Genomic DNA, 17,781 nt, shown 5'->3' with positions numbered 1-17,781 from the left:
ACTTTTAATATAAATATTATTATAAATATTTATTATAATTTTTTTAATTAAATGTAAATGTACATATTCAAATTTTAATCAATATTATACATAAATAAATAAGAAAATAAATTAAATATAGATATAATATTAACATGACGATTTAAATATAATTAAAAATATCAAGCAACATAACTTTCAAAATCATTTCATCAATCAAATCACAACATACAAAAAACTTATCACAAATATAAATATATATATATATATATATATATATATATATATATATATATATTTGCAGTGATACTTTGATCTTGTAATAAATAATTTTCTGCTATTTTAAAAAAACAAAATCTTGTAGCTCCATTCCAACAATAGAAAAACTTATTCTACTTTTATCTATAAACAATTTTACCGATCTAAACACACAATTTTTTTTCCAAAATAAATATATTTTTTACTCAAAATAAGTGTTTTTGGCCTCGTAACAAAAATTCGAACCTCACCAACTTGTTTCAATTGCCTATTCCATCTCATCTTTTCACATGTTCATATATTCCCTTTTTTGGTTATTACCTCTAAATATAATCCTAAAAAGGGAATTATTTTTCCTATATATGTACCAAAATTTGGAGTTGTTTTCTTATCAATTATCAATTTTTGATTTTCTTGCATTCCCCCCCTTCACCAAAGAAGAAAGAAAAAAACAAAAATATGTCGATAAACATGAAATACAAAGAGATAATTTCATCCCTTCCTAGAAGAGAAGTTTCTCAAAATTTTACTTCTTTTGATTACTATCAATACAAAGGCTTTTGGTTCCCTTTAGCCTTTTTAGAATCAATTTTATTTATGGAAGAAAATTTCAAAGCACAACCTTGTAATATTTTTCTTTGTGGTTCTCTCAAAACAGGCACTACTTGGCTTAAATCTTTGGTCTTTTCTATTATGACAAGACATCATTTTGATGACTCTACAAACCCTATACTCACAAAACTTCCTCATGATTGTATACCAACATTAGAAATTGATTGTGACATCAATTTTACTTCTCTTGATGACACTAAGTTCCCATTATTAGGCACACATCTTCCATACACTTGTTTGCCACAATCTATAATAGATTCGAAGTGTAAGATCATTTATATATGTAGAGAACCAAAAGACACATTTGTTTCAACATGGCATTACACTAAAAAGCTTGAAGAAACCATCCCTGAATTCAAAGATAATCCTATCACACTCGAACAAGAAATCGAGTGGTTTCTTGAAGGAAAATCCTTGTATGGACCTTATTGGGATCACGTGTCTGAATATCTAAAAGCAAGTAAGGATCGTCATGGAAAGAACGAGATTTTCTTTTTGAAATTCGAGGACTTGAGGAATGATACGCTGAGTTATGTGAAGAAATTGGCTGAGTTTATGGGAAAACCATTTTCTCAAGAGGAAGAGGATCAATTTGTACCTGAAAAAATAGTGGCAACTTGTGAATTTGGAAATTTGAGTAATTTAGAGGTGAATAAGAGTGGATCGCATAATCCAAAACCTGGGATAAAAGTTAATAATAATGCTTTTTTTCGTAAAGGAGAGATCGGAGATTGGAAGAATCTTTTGAGTGAAGATGTGGCAAAATCAATTGACAACATAACTAAGGAAAAACTTCAATCTTTAATTTGGGATTGAATTTTTGAATTTTACAATATTAATATTACTTTTACTTCATTCAAATTTATCATGTTCTTTATTTTTCTTCTATTATGTCATTTCATTGATGTGTGTATTTTGTTATGGTTTGCAATTAATTAATAAAATGGTTTTTATGCACCTATGACCTAAGTTTGCTGACCAATTTTTCATTAGACATAATTATTAATGTTAATTGTTGTATGAAATTAATGTTATAACCTTAGCTTGAAACAAAATTATAATTCTTAAAATATTTTGAATGTTTCTAAGAAATCAATTAATTCACATGACTTTGACATTTTTCCCCAAAGAAATAAATATTTAATATTAACACCAAAATAATTGCACACACAATATTCCGTATCTTTAAAACTTCAAAATTAATTTAACAAGTACATTTTATTTATCATTATTAATTCCTTGTTAACCACCAATTCATTTTCCATCATATTCTGATATATTTTTAGTTTTTTTATTTGTCATATTTTTAGAATTATATAAAACTCAAAATACTTATTTTATATAGATATTTACAAAGAGTGCTAATTACCGCAAAAAATATATACTTAGTGGCAATTAAACTATTACTACTAAAGATTATTTTTTTATGTAATATTATTAGGAATTTGATTCCCTTGATTTCTTTTCCTTTTAACTATTTTGATATATCAACCTCTATCAAAGTGATTAGTACATTTATTCCGTCTCTACAAAGAAGAACACACGATGTTTTAGTGAAAAGACTGCTCAATTACTGCTAGATGCCACCATAGTATATAATAGATGTAGAAGCAGTCAATTAGTGAATAGAACAAATGGGTAGCCGGATAAATAGTTTAGGCCGGGAGTTCAATCAAGATAAATATTAAAAAAATTACCTAAATACATATCTTATTTTACCGTTATCTCTAAAGTTCTTTACCATTTAATTTTTAAAAAATTTCCTCCCGGATGCATCACTTTTCTCTCACTGATACATCCCTACTTGCCTCACAGATACATTTCTCCCCTCTCTAATACATCCATTCCCTCACGAATACATCCCTCCTCTCTCGGATACATTTCTATCCTATGTATGTGAATATCATATCCCCTCTCGGATACAGTCCTACCCTCTTAAATTCATCCCTCTCCGGTGTATTTGGATATCTACTAATGTATCCAGAAGTCCAATTTTGCATTCAAAACTCCAATGATGTATCCACATTCCATAAATAAATTTTAAGAGATTCTTGTAATTTGGATAAATAGTAGGGAACTACTGTAATTAGCACTTAACACTATGAGGTTGCATGGTCTGAGGATACAAATAAGTAGTGATGGAATAAGAAAATAGTGATCATATACAAATTTTGTTTCTTGTTTGGTTGCTATGTTTGGGATAACTTATCTCAGCATTTATACCATATAGATAAGATAAGTTAACCATGTACCTGATGGGATAAGTTTTTCTGTGATAGCTAATCCCAAGATAACTTGTTCCAAACCAAATGACTCCTATGTGATTTATGTAAACTTACATTAAATATATTGGGTTGGGTCTAGTGTTTTCAGAAAACGTTTTTGGGGTGAGTCCAGTCGAGTCTTGGGGCGGGATGTACAAAAAACACTCCGGGACGTAGATTCACTAGGCGTAAATCCTAAAATTTGAGGCATAAGTCCTGAGCATTAAAACGTAAATCCTAATCATTAATTTATTTTTTAAATATTTTTTGCTTTAAATCATTTAATTATTCGCGTAATGATACTTCTCAAATAGTATTTATTATACTTATTTTCTTCATTATTGATTATTAATACTTATTTCAAATCATACTATAATTTCTATATGTTTATAGGTTATTCATAAAAAAATATTTGTAAAATCATTGAAAGGTTTAGTGTTGCTTATTATTAGTAATAAAACTATAAATTGAATATGCATGAGACTACGCCAGTATGCTCCGTAGATCCACGAGGCTTACGCGTTGCTCCATACGGTATAAAAAGTTTCGCCTCATGCTGTCGTCTTTTAAAACACTGATTCTATCCAATTTGGGTAAATACTTTGCCTAAGAGGTCCAATTTATGTAGTTTTCCCTAAAAAATTATGTTACTTAATTGGGGGTATGGGATTCAAACCAACTAATATTCGATGTGGAGATAGGTTTTGGTTCGTGAACCGAATGTCTCACCTGGCGACTCTAGACTTGAGTCCCAAAATCACAGCCATTCAACGGGATTCAAAATGTCAGGGCTCGAAGACCTCTGGGACATGAAACAGTACTTTAAGGTTGTTCGCGCCCCTATCTTTTGACGACCGGACCAAGACACCTAGAATTTGTAATTGTATATTTAAAACTTAAAAGAAAATTCACATTATTAAGAAACTATATTAAAATCCTATAAATCACAATAGATGACAATTGAAAAGATTTAAAAAATATTAGAAAAGGTCGTGATAAAAAAATAATTATTTTTAAACCCTTCAACTAATAATTAGAATATATAAATTGAAAAAATCTTTGAAATGGATTCCTTCCCTTATTGGATCCTATGCTGTTCAATTCTAAATTAGTTAATTTAATATAAATATCAAACGTCGAATAAAAAATAAATGAATTAAGAAAGTGCGCACAACTTTGTTTTATTTATAAATAATTTAAAATAATTGACTCGTTGGTATAGGAAGATCAAATCATATCCACATTATAACTATAATGATGCTAATTTTTAATGAGATTATTATCATTTAATTTGGTTAATCTATTAATTAATTATTTGACATGTGCAAGAAGCGTTGACTTTACATGCAGGAATTTTTATTCCTTTTTTTTTTGGGGTTAAAGTTGTCTAATTTTGACGTTTTATTACAAAATAAGAAAATACAATATATTTATCTGTTATATTTTTAATTTATTTTAAAAGTTAATATTTTTCAAAGAGGTATAACATCTTTAATGAATAAATTTGTTTTGATATTCTATCTATTAATATAAGGTAAAATAATAAACTTATTATATTATTTTTTACCTCTGTCCAATTTTTTTTTTATAATTTCCCTTTTTTAAGTCAAATGATAATAATTTTGACTAACATTTTATGATGTATTTTTTTTACCATATTGATATGCAAAAAAATGAAATTTATAGTATTTTTTTATATAGTTTTTGAATATCTATTTTTTAAAAAAAATTGAAATTAATATAATCTAATTTAACGTTAAAAATTATTCAAATCTATTTTCAAAAAAATGCAACATAACAATTAAAAGTCAACAAAAAAATATTATTTTCTTAATAAATGTATCAAGTAAAAAAATAAAAAAATAAAAACAGAAGTATCAATTAATGAAAGATCAAACTTTGACAAGTTATTCATAGATATAATTTTGATACAATTAAAATGTGTATATTTACAAATTTCATAAAGATTCTATAGATTATAACAGTTAACAATTAAATATAGTTTTAAAAATGATCTAAATAATTGTTTTTAAAATTCTAAAATAATAACTAGGGCAAATAAATCATATCATATCCACATCAATGATGCAAATTTTAATAAAGTATTTACATGTAATGTTTTTCATTAATTAGTTAATTAATTAATTATATGATCAATGTGCAAAAAGAGTTGACTTCATGTAATATTAGTCGTGTGGACACATACTTTATTTTTTAAATAGGACATTCTTTACCATTTATGGAACTAAAACGAAACTCGAATCATCACTTATATTTTTTATAATTAAGAATAAATCAATAAATTATCAACTTAGTAAATTATATGGTCTTTGAAAATATTCGAATTTTTATTCAGGAACTAATCTAAATATGTATAAAAAATTTAAAAGAATAGAATATTCTTTTTATTTTTTTTATTTTTATAATTACTTATTTTATATTTATATTGTAATTGGACTACAAAGTTGTGAACCCTTAATGTGAAGGGTTAGGCTTGATTATGCCTATGTCTTATTCATTTTTTCTTAATCAATTTCAATAATATCTTATACTAATAAATTGGGAGTCCATAAAGATGTAATTTTTCTGTTGTAAATGAAAAATAATAATTCAAAAATTGGGATAAAATAAAATTATTAAATAATTTCTATCTTCCTCCACGTTGCAGAATTTTAATTGGACACTATAATTAAGTCCTAATTAATAGGATCCTAAGATCTCGTTTCATATCTTTGACAACATAATTTAAGTTTTAAATATATTGAAAAAAAAAATTATACAAATTTTGAGTAGTTCTTTTGGCAAAAATTAGAAATATTTCTTGATAATTGATATGGTCCTATGTAGGGCGTAAATATTGAAAAATCGAATCGAATCAAACTAATTTAGTTTTTAGACTTTTTGGTTCAGTGTTTGTATTTTTTTTATATCAAAAGTTGAGTTCTTCGATTTGGTGTAAGTATCGAATTTCGTGCACCAAAGAATTGAATTGACAAATATGAATTTTTAAGCATAATAAGTGGTCCATGATAACATCAATCCACCACTACTCCTATGTTTATACATAGTGAAAATTAATTTATGATTGTGGTGTAGTGGTGGAATATTACCGTTAACGAGAGGTCTTGAGTTCGAGTCTGAATGAGTCTAATAGAGTGTGATCTACATTAAGCTGGAGCTCTGAACATCGGATAGGAAACAAAAAAAAAAACTTATCTTGGAGGCTTAATTTTTTATGTTTTATTGGTTTCCCACCTAGTCCGTTTGATTAGGAGTGTGCATTCGATTTTTCGATTCAATTTTGTGTTATTCGATTTGGGTTATACTATTTCTGGTTTTCAAAAAGTATAACCCAATCTGAATAAAAAAACTGATTCGGTTCGGATTTTCTCTTGTCGATTTGACTATTCAGTTATAACTTATTTCATAACTACTTAATACCATAATCAAAGTTATATTTGCATGTTTAAAACATAAAATTTCATATAAGGAAAAAAAACTAATATTGAATCTCTTAAATATCCTATCCAATATATTGATGAGTAAAACATTAAAACACAATACTATCAATAGATGTCCAAACATAAAATCCAAACTAAATGTTCATGATGAAAATTCCTATGAAACTAACTTTAAACTCTAAAGTACTACCACTAAACACAAATCGCATCGAGGCCGTTGGACCAACAATTCGACTCATGTCTTAGTTTTGCTAGTTTTTTTTCCATGAGAGTGCAAATAATATGTGATATTTATAGTTATAATGTAAAATTTAATGCCTAAAATTTAGTGAAATATGATGGCAGTAATTTGGACCTAAATATTAAGGTGATATTGAATTACTAGTATCTTATATTGTAACCCTAAATATTATATGTGTAATTATTAATCTATCTCCCCCTTTATCCATAATCTCCTCCATCAAATTCATGTCTCAACACAGAAAACTTCTACGAAAAAGTTTCTCCAATAAAAACATTTATTACTGTCAAATAGGTTACGACTAGAACTATATCGGCCAAGATGAACACCCAATTTTTAACCTGGCTTCATCATTGAACAATCGACTATTGAACCTCGCTTAGTCATTGAATCTGGATCTAATATCATTTGTTAGGACCGAAAAAATTCGATGTTATGTAAAAGCTAGCAAAGCAAGCTTCGAAAGACCACGAGTAAGAAGACAGAGGAGAAATATACCAAAAGACACAAAAATTTAACGTGATTCAGTCAATTGATGTAAGCCCAACAAAGGAAATGAACAATTTACTATATCAATGAGAGTACAAAATATAGAGAAAAACAACCTTAAACAATTCACTCGGAATACATAGGAGGTTCACACAAGTATAACATACAGGGACGGACCCACATGGAGTCAGCCAAGTGCTCGAGCGTCCATTAACTTTGTTACGAAATATATATATATATATATATATATATATATATATATATATATATATATATATATATATATATCATTAAAGATAGCTAAAGCATGTCATATAATTTCAAAAAAACTATATACTAATTAAATTAAATTGAGCAGAAAAATAACTTTTAAATTTATTTCAAAAATTCTCTTGCTGAAGTAAACACCCAAATGGAGATGAAGAAAAAATATTACATAAATACTTTCTCATACTTCTGTTAACAGCACATAACTGACTAATATAATACAATATACACTGTCAAACACTATAACAGACACATAACTAACTAATAAAATAAAATATAAACTGGCAAATACTATAACAGGCACAAAACTAACTAATATGATGCACATAATTAAAAATTAATAATTATATCACATGAAATGAGATAGAGAAAGTAAATATCAAATATTCCTTCGTTCAATTTTACTTATCTACGATGGACTTTGCACATTACTTGAGGAATACTAATTAATGAACTAGTAAAATGTATATATTATCATAATATTTATATTAATCAATATATATATATAAATGAGGACCATAGACAAGGTGATGTGGCACCTCTCTATGGCCTCCATTCCTGTTTTTCTCTCTTTTTTGATATTTTCTTTTCTTTCTTTTCATGAAATAATTTGTTTATTAATTAAAAGAATTTAAATATATTTATTAATTTAATCATATATAATAAGTTACAAAAAAACCTCCATCTATTGATATTCTCACTTAAATAACATGTCTTTTCAATTTCTTTCTAACTATTTTTATGGCTTATCCAATCTATAAATACCTATCATCTATACAGATGTTGAATGTCCATTTTCATTTTTTCATTCTTTCTTTTTAGTAGTATAGGTTTTTAATTTTCTTTTCTTTGTCTTTTTATTCATCAATCATGTACATAATAAAAAGAAGACATAAAAAAGATGATGTCACAATATGACTTTCACTTTGATGAAGATCATAGATATATTCTTCAAAGATTCATCACATTATTTGGTATAAGTTCAACAAAATGAAGAAGGAAGCATAATTATCTTGGAGATTCCGGAAGATAGAGTCATAGTAGTATAAAAGTTTGAATGATTTCCAAACATTTTGAAAATTCATTATTGTATTATTTTGATTCCAATTAATATTATTCTATTCTCTTTTATTTTATTTCTTTGATTTGAACAAAAAAAATGAATATTTTGTTCATTGTTGTTGTCGTTGAAGATGAAAAGATGCACATTTTTTTATTATTTATATATACCTCAATTTATAGCTAATTAATATTTTAAATTTTGCCATGATTGAATTAAAACTATACTACTTATGGTACATTTCTTTTTATATATACTGGATATTGTTGCCCCTTATAATATATGATGTGGTATATCATATTAGTAATCAATCACAAAATAAATGAATAAATCTTATTTTTAGTATTAAATTTTTCCATTTGTTTCTTCTTCTTTTTTTTTTTGTCTTTTTTTAAAAAAATCTTTTCATAAAATATTTTTTTATTAATTATAAAATTCAATCATATTTAATATTGTAATAATATGAAACGAGTTACAAAAAAACTTCATCTATTGATATTATCTACTTAATTAGCATGTCTTTTCGATTCCCTTTTAACCATTTTTATGACTTATTTTATCTATAAATACCAATCATCTATGGAGATGTTGCATGTTCATTTCCATTTTTTATTTCATCTTCTTAGTAGTATAATCTTTTAATTTTATTTTCTTCATCGTTTCCTTCATCAATCATGTAATTAAGTAATCAAAAAAGAAGATATTAGAAAAGATGATGTCACGATATGATCTTCACTTTGATGAAGATCATTGGTATATTCTTGAAAGATTCATCACATTATTTGGTACAAGTTCAACAAAATGAAGAAAGAAACTTAATTATCTCGGAGATTCATGCATAGAGAGTTGCCGTAGTATAAAAGTTTAATTGATTTTCAAACATTTTGAAGATTCATTGTTGTACTATTTTGATTTTAACTAATATTATTTTGTTCTCTTTTATTTTATTTCTTCATTTTTGAACAAAAAAATGATTATTCCATATATATAATATTTTAGATTTTTCCATGGTTGAATTAAAGGTATATTATCTATGGTACACTTTTTTAATATCTATTGAATATTTTTGTCCCTAAAAATATATGATATGGTCTATTATATTAGTAATCAATCAAAAAATAAATGAATAAATTTTTTTTTAGTATTGAATATTTTTAATGATATATTCTAATTGAGCACACCCGGTATCACTTTATAAGAATACACTACATTGTTGTTGTTTTAATTAAACATATAAAATTTGTATTATTTAAGTTAGTAGTGAAATCGTATGAGAATATATGTAAATTTGTGGCTAATAAAATTAACTTTGATAGAACTTCTTTTATTGTAATTTGTTATTAATAACATTTTAAGTTTCTTACCTTTTCATTTTCTCCTATTAAATAGATAAGAGAGAAACTAATCTTACAAACATAATTGAAACTTTGGATTATCATTCCCTAAAATTAATCTCATTAATTTAAATTTACACAAATTTAAATGTCTAATATTTATATGCTCGATAAAAGTTATAAAAACATATAAAATATCAGTTGTAACCAAACTAATTGTTGATCAATTAATAAACTAAAGAACTTCACAGCTGCCATATATATTTTGTGATTCATTAGCCAACTAATTGATCTTTTATTTATCCTTGAAGAAAAAAATCTCAAAACGTGCAAAGCATCTAGGTTCTTATTTAATTATTCCATTTTAATAGATTAAATCCCCTCTACAAATATATCTATTACTTGTTAGATCAACAATTAATTTCTCAAGAGGACCAAAAAAGTGACTAATAACAACAATAGTTTTGAAGGGTCCTCTTCAATATTTAGTGAAAAAATGTCAGAAAAATCAAATGAAATTAAGAAAACTAAAACTATTTCACTTTACAAACTCTTTTCATTTGCTGATAATATTGACAAAATATTGATGTTTTTGGGAACAATAGGTGCTTTTGGCAATGGACTATGCCATATTATTGCCCCTCTCATGTTTGGGCAATTGGTGGATGCATTTGGACTAAACCTAACTTCAATTGTTCTTCAACAAGTTTCCAAGGTAATATATATATATATATATATATATATATATATATATATATATATATATATATATTAGATGATTTATTATAGTCCTGAGTTTCTTATCATAATTGCTAATATGTAATCTCTGACTAGCCCTTTTCTTGTAAGAAAATATTTATGACTCTACAAGTAGCAATCACAGTATAGTTCTAGGGGTTTTGCGAGTTTTGTGTAGGGCGGTAAATGGTGAGACACTTGTGTTAATATTTGTGTGAACCTCTTTGTATTCTGAGTAAATTGTATGTATTCTGTACTCTGTTTTATATAGTGAATCGGTTATCTCCTCTTGTTTGTGGATGTAGGTCGATTGACTGAATTTACTCCTTTATAAAATGCTTGTATCTTTTTGGCATATTTCTCGTTTGGCTTTTTACTTGTGACTTTTCGAGGTTTGTTTTGTTAGCTTCAGCATGGTTACCTAATGTGCCCTTCCTCTCTCCCTCGTCCTCCCTTGATATAAGCAAGAAGATCCTTTCTATCTTATTAGTCAAGTGCAATAGTTGTAATTTTTAAAAAAAATGTTAACTAGAAATAGAAAGTGTTTCGAAAGACGCCTTTTTTGCCTTGGCGGGAAGGACCTATGATAAAATCCGCCTTGTTTATCTTGACAAGTTTTTGGGATGTTGCTAATAACCAACGAATGACAAGTGCTTTTTCTTGTGTGAATCCTATTTTAATGAGACCTTTATGGGTAAATCCACTTATACATATTGTTTTGAACTGTTATATCGAGAGTTGTGCCACGTATTGCTTGATATAAAACGGATAAGTTAAATATTTTTGTCATTTGTTGAATGTTTTTTCACCATTTGATAGATAACTTGTTCGATGGAATGTCTAAACAAAATGCGTATGTGTAGAGAGTCCCACATCCCAGCTTTTAAGGCAGGGCAGGGCGCGGAGGTACACATGCCCCTGCCAAAATTCTAGTTTTGTTTTATAGGTACATATGTATCAGTATTGACGTATCTTGATACAAGTTGAAGATTACAGTGGTTAAAATGTTGCAAAATTTTCTTAAGTTTGTGTGTTGAATAGCGACATATTTATAATTTTTTTCATATTATGAACCTTGTTGTTTTTCAGGTATCATTAAAACTTGTTTATTTGGCCATTGGTTCAGGTGTATCAGCAACGCTTCGTAAGTCTTAAAGAACTAAGCTAAGTTTTGTTTCAAGTATGAATTAATAGCAAAAGTTGTTAAAAATTTGTGTTATTTGTTTGGTAGAGGTTGGTTGTTGGACACTAACTGCAGAGCGACAAGCTGCACGACTAAGGGTGTTGTATTTAAAAAGCGTTCTGCGACAAGAAGTTAGTTTCTTTGATAAGGAAGTAAATACAGGTGAAGTTATTGGGAAAATGTCTGGTGACATTTTTATCATACAAGATGCTATGGGTGATAAGGTACTATGATATATAAAAAAGTTCGGAAAATATGTAATATATATGTATATTATGAATTCTAACTATTGGTTATGGTTAGGTGGGGAAAATGATAAGGTGCATAACAATGTTTGTAGGAGCATTTTCTATTGCGTTCATCAAGGGGTGGCTTCTAGCACTTGTTATGATTTCACCTATCGTTCCACTGATAATAGTTATCGGTGTCATGTTCCTCTTCATGTCTAGACAGGCATCCCAGTCACACAAAGCTTATTCTAAGGCAGCCAATGTAGTTGAGCAAACACTCGGTTCCATCAGAACAGTATGACTAACTTAACGTTTATTCATTTATGTGTTTTCGTAATATGCCAAGTCTAACTTAATGTTATAGGTTGCATCATTCACAGGTGAAAAGCAGGCTTTCGAGAAGTATAACAAGTCCTTAAAAAAGGCATACAAATCGGGTATACATGAAGGACTTGTAAATGGCTTAGGCTTCGGATTGTCCCAATTTATTCTCTTCTGCAATTATGCTTTGGCTTTCTGGTTTGGTGGAAAGATGATCTTGGAGAAAGGTTATACTGGAGGTTCGGTGTTGACCATAACTCTAGCTGTGTTAAATGCTTCAATGTGAGTGTCGATGAATCTTCAAATAATGTTTTAATGTGATGATCTATCATTTACATATGTTCTTTTTTTTGGTTGGTAGGTCCATCGGTGAGGCATCTCCTTGCTTTGCTGCATTTACAGCAGGGAAAGCTGCTGCGTACGAGATGTTTGAGACTATAAACAGACATTCAGAGATTGATGTGTACAACAATAGTGGGATAATTTTGGACGACATCCGTGGAGATATAGAGATAAAACATGTCTGTTTTAGCTATCCGAGTAGACCGACAGAGAGAATACTCAACGAGTTTTCGTTGTTAATCCCAAGCGGAAAGTCTACTGCTTTGGTTGGTGGAAGCGGAAGTGGAAAGTCCACAATTATTAGTTTAATTGAGAGATTCTACGATCCACAATCAGGTGAAATTTTTATAGACGGACGTAATCTCAAAGAGTTTCAGGTTAAGTGGATTAGACAGAAGATTGCTCTAGTAAGTCAAGAACCTACATTATTTTCAACTAGCATCAAGGAAAATGTTGCATATGGGAAAGATGGAGCCACCAAAGAGGAAATCGAAGCAGCAATTGAGATTGCGAATGCATCTAAATTTGTTAACAGACTACCCGAGGTTGGTGTGTTTTTGTTTGATTTGATTAGAATATATGATGTACGTGCGTACGTAGATGATGTTCAATGGAATGAACTTTTTCCTGTAGGGAATAGAGACAAATGTCGGTGAACGTGGAACTCAACTCTCTGGTGGACAAAAGCAGAGAATAGCTATAGCAAGGGCGATTCTGAAAGACCCTCGTATTTTACTTCTAGACGAGGCAACAAGTGCTCTAGATGCTGAATCAGAGAGTCTTGTACAAGAAGCACTTGACAAAATTATGGTTGATAGAACAACCATAATAGTCGCGCATCGCCTCAGTACAGTGAGGAATGCTGATAATATTGCTGTCATTCATCGAGGCACAATTGTTGAGGAAGGTATAAACAAATGTGTATGAATTATTCTACACATTTTCTCGAAGCATTGCTCAACGACTTGAGCCAATGTTCTCGTATATTGAATGCTAACACTCATCATACATCTCAGGTAAACACTTTGAGCTATTGAAAGATCCTGAGGGAGCATACTCGCAACTTATTCGCTTGCAGGAAGTAAATCAAGAAAAAGAGCAACTTTGCCTCGATGATTCACAACTTCTTTCTACCGAGTCAAGACCAGAATCGAGTGAAAATCATGATACTACAGAAGTTAAAGGAATTCCTGAGACTATATTGACAAAAAGTTCAGATGCGAATTTAGAAGTATCTAAAAATCTCGAAAAAGGTCATATTATTCGCCTTGCACATCTGAATAAGCCCGAGTTTCCTATTCTTCTTATGGGAGCAGTAGTTGCAACATTTTCTGGTTCCGTCCTCCCGGCTTTTGGTTTAATGTTTTCCAACATACTTAAAGCATTTTATGAGCCACCTGATGAACTAAAGAAAGATACACAATTTTGGTCACTCATGATTGTGGTTCTTGGAGCAATATTGCTGATTTCATCTCCACTAGAGACATTTATATTTACCGTGGCTGGTTGTAAATTGATTCAACGAATTAGATCGATGTGCTTTCAAAAGGCTGTCCACATGGAAATCGGTTGGTTTGATGAGCCAGAGAACTCTGTTGGAGTGATAGCCACAAAGCTCTCTAGTGATGCAGCTATTGTTCGAGTTCTAGTGGGGGATGTATTGGCAAAAATAACTAAAGATCTTGCAGCTGCAATTATCGGGATTATGATTGCTTTTCAAGCAAGTTGGTTATTGTCTCTTATTATCTTAGCCATGGTACCGTTTATGATGGTCAACATTTATGTTCAGAACAAGTTTGCTAAAGGATTTGGTACTGATGCAAAGGTTTGTCAAGAAGCTTTGAAACGATAAAATGTCCGTTAATCTGCAACTGAAACCTTACTTTTGTTTTTGTTGTTGCAGAAGTATGAGAAAGCAAGTCGAGTAGTCAACGATGCAGTCAGTAATATAAGAACAGTTGTTTCATTTTGTGTAGAAGAGAAGGTGTTGGAGCTATATGAAAAGGGAAGTAATGTCCCAATAATGTCCGCGACTGGAAAAGAGATGATTAGCGGTATCAGTTATGGTATTACGTCTTCGTTCATTTTCCTTGTATATGCAGCAAGTGGCTACGCTGGCGCTACCCTTGTAGATAATGGAACAATTTCAAATTCTGCTACTTTCCGCGTAAGTATTTACTTAACATGCTTCAGCAGGCAAGACAATAATATCATATAATAAGTCCGCCTTATATGTCCTCGCAGGTTTTCCTTGCTGTGTTTTTTACGTCTATAGCTATTTCTAGATCAACCTTTATGAATGATTTTACAAAAGCTAAGACTGCTGCTGCTTCAATATTTTCTATATTAGATAGAAATTCAAAGATAGATTCGAGTAAACAGGACGGTTTAACTTTAGACCAAAGCAAAGGAGATATCGAGTTTAAACAAGTGTGCTTTGCCTATCCAACGAGGCCAAACATCCAAGTTCTTAACGGCTTCAGCTTGACAATTTCGAGTGGCCAGGTATATATATATGACTCAAATATCCGTTGCTCATTTAACATTGTGAATTTCATGAATTATGAACGTTTAGATTTGATTACGAACATACAGACAGTTGCTTTAGTCGGAGAAAGTGGCTGTGGAAAGTCTACAGTGATCTCACTCTTACAACGATATTATAATTTTGGTTCGGGTCAAATTATGCTTGATGGGATTGACATTCAAAATTTCAATTTGAAATGGCTAAGGCATCAAATGGGGCTCGTAAGCCAAGAACCAATTCTGTTCAACGAAACCATCCGAGCCAATATAATGTATGGGAAGGAAGCTGGAGATGCAAGTGAAGCAGAATTAATAGCTGCAGCAAAATTGGCAAATGCACACAAGTTCATTTCTAGCTTACAGCAGGTTAGAAAATGGTTCAATATAACGTAACGTAGGACTAGGAGGCTTACTTTTTTGTGCTTGTTCAGGGGTACGATACCATGGTTGGAGAGCGAGGTGCTCAGCTTTCAGGTGGTCAGAAACAACGTATCGCCATAGCACGAGCTATTTTGAAGAATCCTAAAATATTGTTACTTGATGAAGCCACTAGTGCACTTGATGCGGAATCTGAAAGGGTGGTTCAAATGGCATTAGAAAAAATAATGGTCGATAGAACTGCGATTATAATAGCACACAGATTATCAACAATTAAGGAAGCAGAGGTAGTTTGTGTTATCAAAAACGGAGTCGTTGCAGAGGAAGGAAACCATGATACTCTTCTGGGTAACGAAAACGGTCACTATGCCTCTCTTATTAAACATCATATTGGGTATAGATAATTTCATTTTCTGTTCGTTCTTAATACGTACTACGGAAAAGGGCCAAAAATAGCATTGGAACATCGCAAAAAGGATAATTAATTTGCCCTTTTGTTTACATTTTCCCAATTTTGTACCTTTTGTGAAATATAAGATTAGCTGTGACAACTTTACTATCACAATACAAGACAAATGGTAACTGGAGTGCAGATCGATGAAGAAGAAAGGGCAAGCACCGAAAGACAGGAATGATCAAAGAGAGGCCTGGTATTTTACATTAGAGTTTACCAGCGATAGGTAGAACACCGGCTCACAAACCAGATCCCTCCTTTTTTTTAGAATTCAACATTTATGATATGTTTTGCATCCTGTTCGCCCACTCGAATCGCATATGTTGGTTGAGAATTGCTTGGGAATTCATTCATAATGACTTTGTCAGGTTCTAGGGTGGCTACTCTTCAGGAAGTCATTGCTAGTAGTAACAACTTGTCACGATCCATTGGTTCATATAGAATCCGACTCACACAAACCGTCTTTTTTTTTCGATTGAGGGGTCGGACTCCCTGAAAATATAGCATCTCGTAAGTTTCCCAAAGAAAGACACAAAAAAGTATCGGGAAAGGAAAAAACTTCCTCGTTGGGGCTCCGTGCACTGGGAAAAGGTTACGCGACAAGAAACTGACAAGGACTTTCACTTTCTAAATAGAAAGGAAGAGGTCAGGCCCACCTTTCATAAGAGTAGAAGTTGTTACTCAACACTTGTATTTTGTTCGACCAATTCGTTAGGATTTTGCCTTGATTTATCAAAGGGAAAATGGTTTGATATACCCCTCAACTTTGTCATTTAGAGCTGATATACCCCTTGTTATGAAAGTGGCTCATATATGCCCCTACTTGTAAACAAATGGCTCACATATACTTTTTTCCTCTAACGGAAATGAAAAAAATAATAATTTTCAATCTAAATTTTTATTATTTTTTTCTAAAAAATATAATCCCATATGAGTAAATTTAATCCTCGTCAAACATTTTTTTTTTACTTCTTTTTGTTTCAATGACTAATTTATAGTTATTATTTTGATAATCAAATTTATTTATGTTTCACTAATATTCTTGTAAAACTTATTGTAGATGTCCAAAAAAAATTCGAATACGAAATTAAATTACAATACACACAAAAAAATAGTTTAATTTTTTTTCTTTAAACTAAGGAATGAAAGAAAAAAATAAAATAAGAATAAGAAATTCAAATAATTATAATAAAAGAGTCAAAAAATAATTTTTGTATGAAAAAAATTAAAATATACCTTGAACTTTTATAGAAGAATCATATTTACCACTAAATAATTTTTTTGAAAAAAATTATAAGTAATAAATATAAATTTAAAACTAATTATTTAACTTTCGTTAAATGAAGGGTATATGTGAGCCATTTTGTAACGGCAGGGGTATATGTGAGCCGTTTGTATAACGGTAAGGGCATATATGAGCCACTTTTATAACGAGGGGTGTATCAGCTCCAAATGACAAATTTGAGGGGTATATCAGACCTTTTTCCCTTTATCAAATCATGTTTGAGTTTTACGCTTTTATGAAATGAAAGTTGAAGCATTATGGAATAATTTTTCCGGAGAGGAAAATATAACTAATTTTCTTCAATATTTGGTTATTCTTTTCTAGGAAAAGGGTCTGATATACCCCTCAACTTTGTCATT

At 29.9% G+C, this 17,781-nt stretch overlaps 2 protein-coding genes across 2 annotated transcripts; both read left to right on the top strand.

Annotated features, from left to right (window-relative positions):
• The first annotated feature begins 930 nt into the window (after positions 1-930).
• Positions 931-1,665, top strand: LOC101243863 (flavonol sulfotransferase-like). The gene has a single exon (XM_004251333.4). It carries the CDS (start codon positions 931-933, stop codon positions 1,663-1,665), a length of 735 nt encoding a protein of 244 aa, XP_004251381.3.
• An 8,680-nt stretch (positions 1,666-10,345) lies between these two features.
• ABCB15 (ABC transporter B family member 15) lies at positions 10,346-17,032 on the top strand. Its single transcript, XM_069291333.1, has 12 exons — positions 10,346-10,680; positions 11,793-11,847; positions 11,935-12,110; positions 12,190-12,411; positions 12,481-12,719; positions 12,799-13,324; positions 13,413-13,686; positions 13,796-14,604; positions 14,683-14,946; positions 15,024-15,284; positions 15,375-15,671; positions 15,737-17,032. The coding sequence occupies exons 1-12, from the start codon at positions 10,462-10,464 to the stop codon at positions 16,085-16,087; spliced, it is 3,693 nt and encodes a 1,230-aa protein (XP_069147434.1). The 5' UTR covers positions 10,346-10,461; the 3' UTR covers positions 16,088-17,032.
• Positions 17,033-17,781: the final 749 nt, after the last annotated feature.

This window comes from Solanum lycopersicum, chromosome 11 (assembly GCF_036512215.1).
Source record: "Solanum lycopersicum chromosome 11, SLM_r2.1".
Taxonomy (NCBI): domain Eukaryota; kingdom Viridiplantae; phylum Streptophyta; class Magnoliopsida; order Solanales; family Solanaceae; genus Solanum; species Solanum lycopersicum.
The sequence above is the reverse complement of the archived record's forward strand: the minus strand, read 5'-3'. Positions and strand labels throughout refer to the sequence as shown.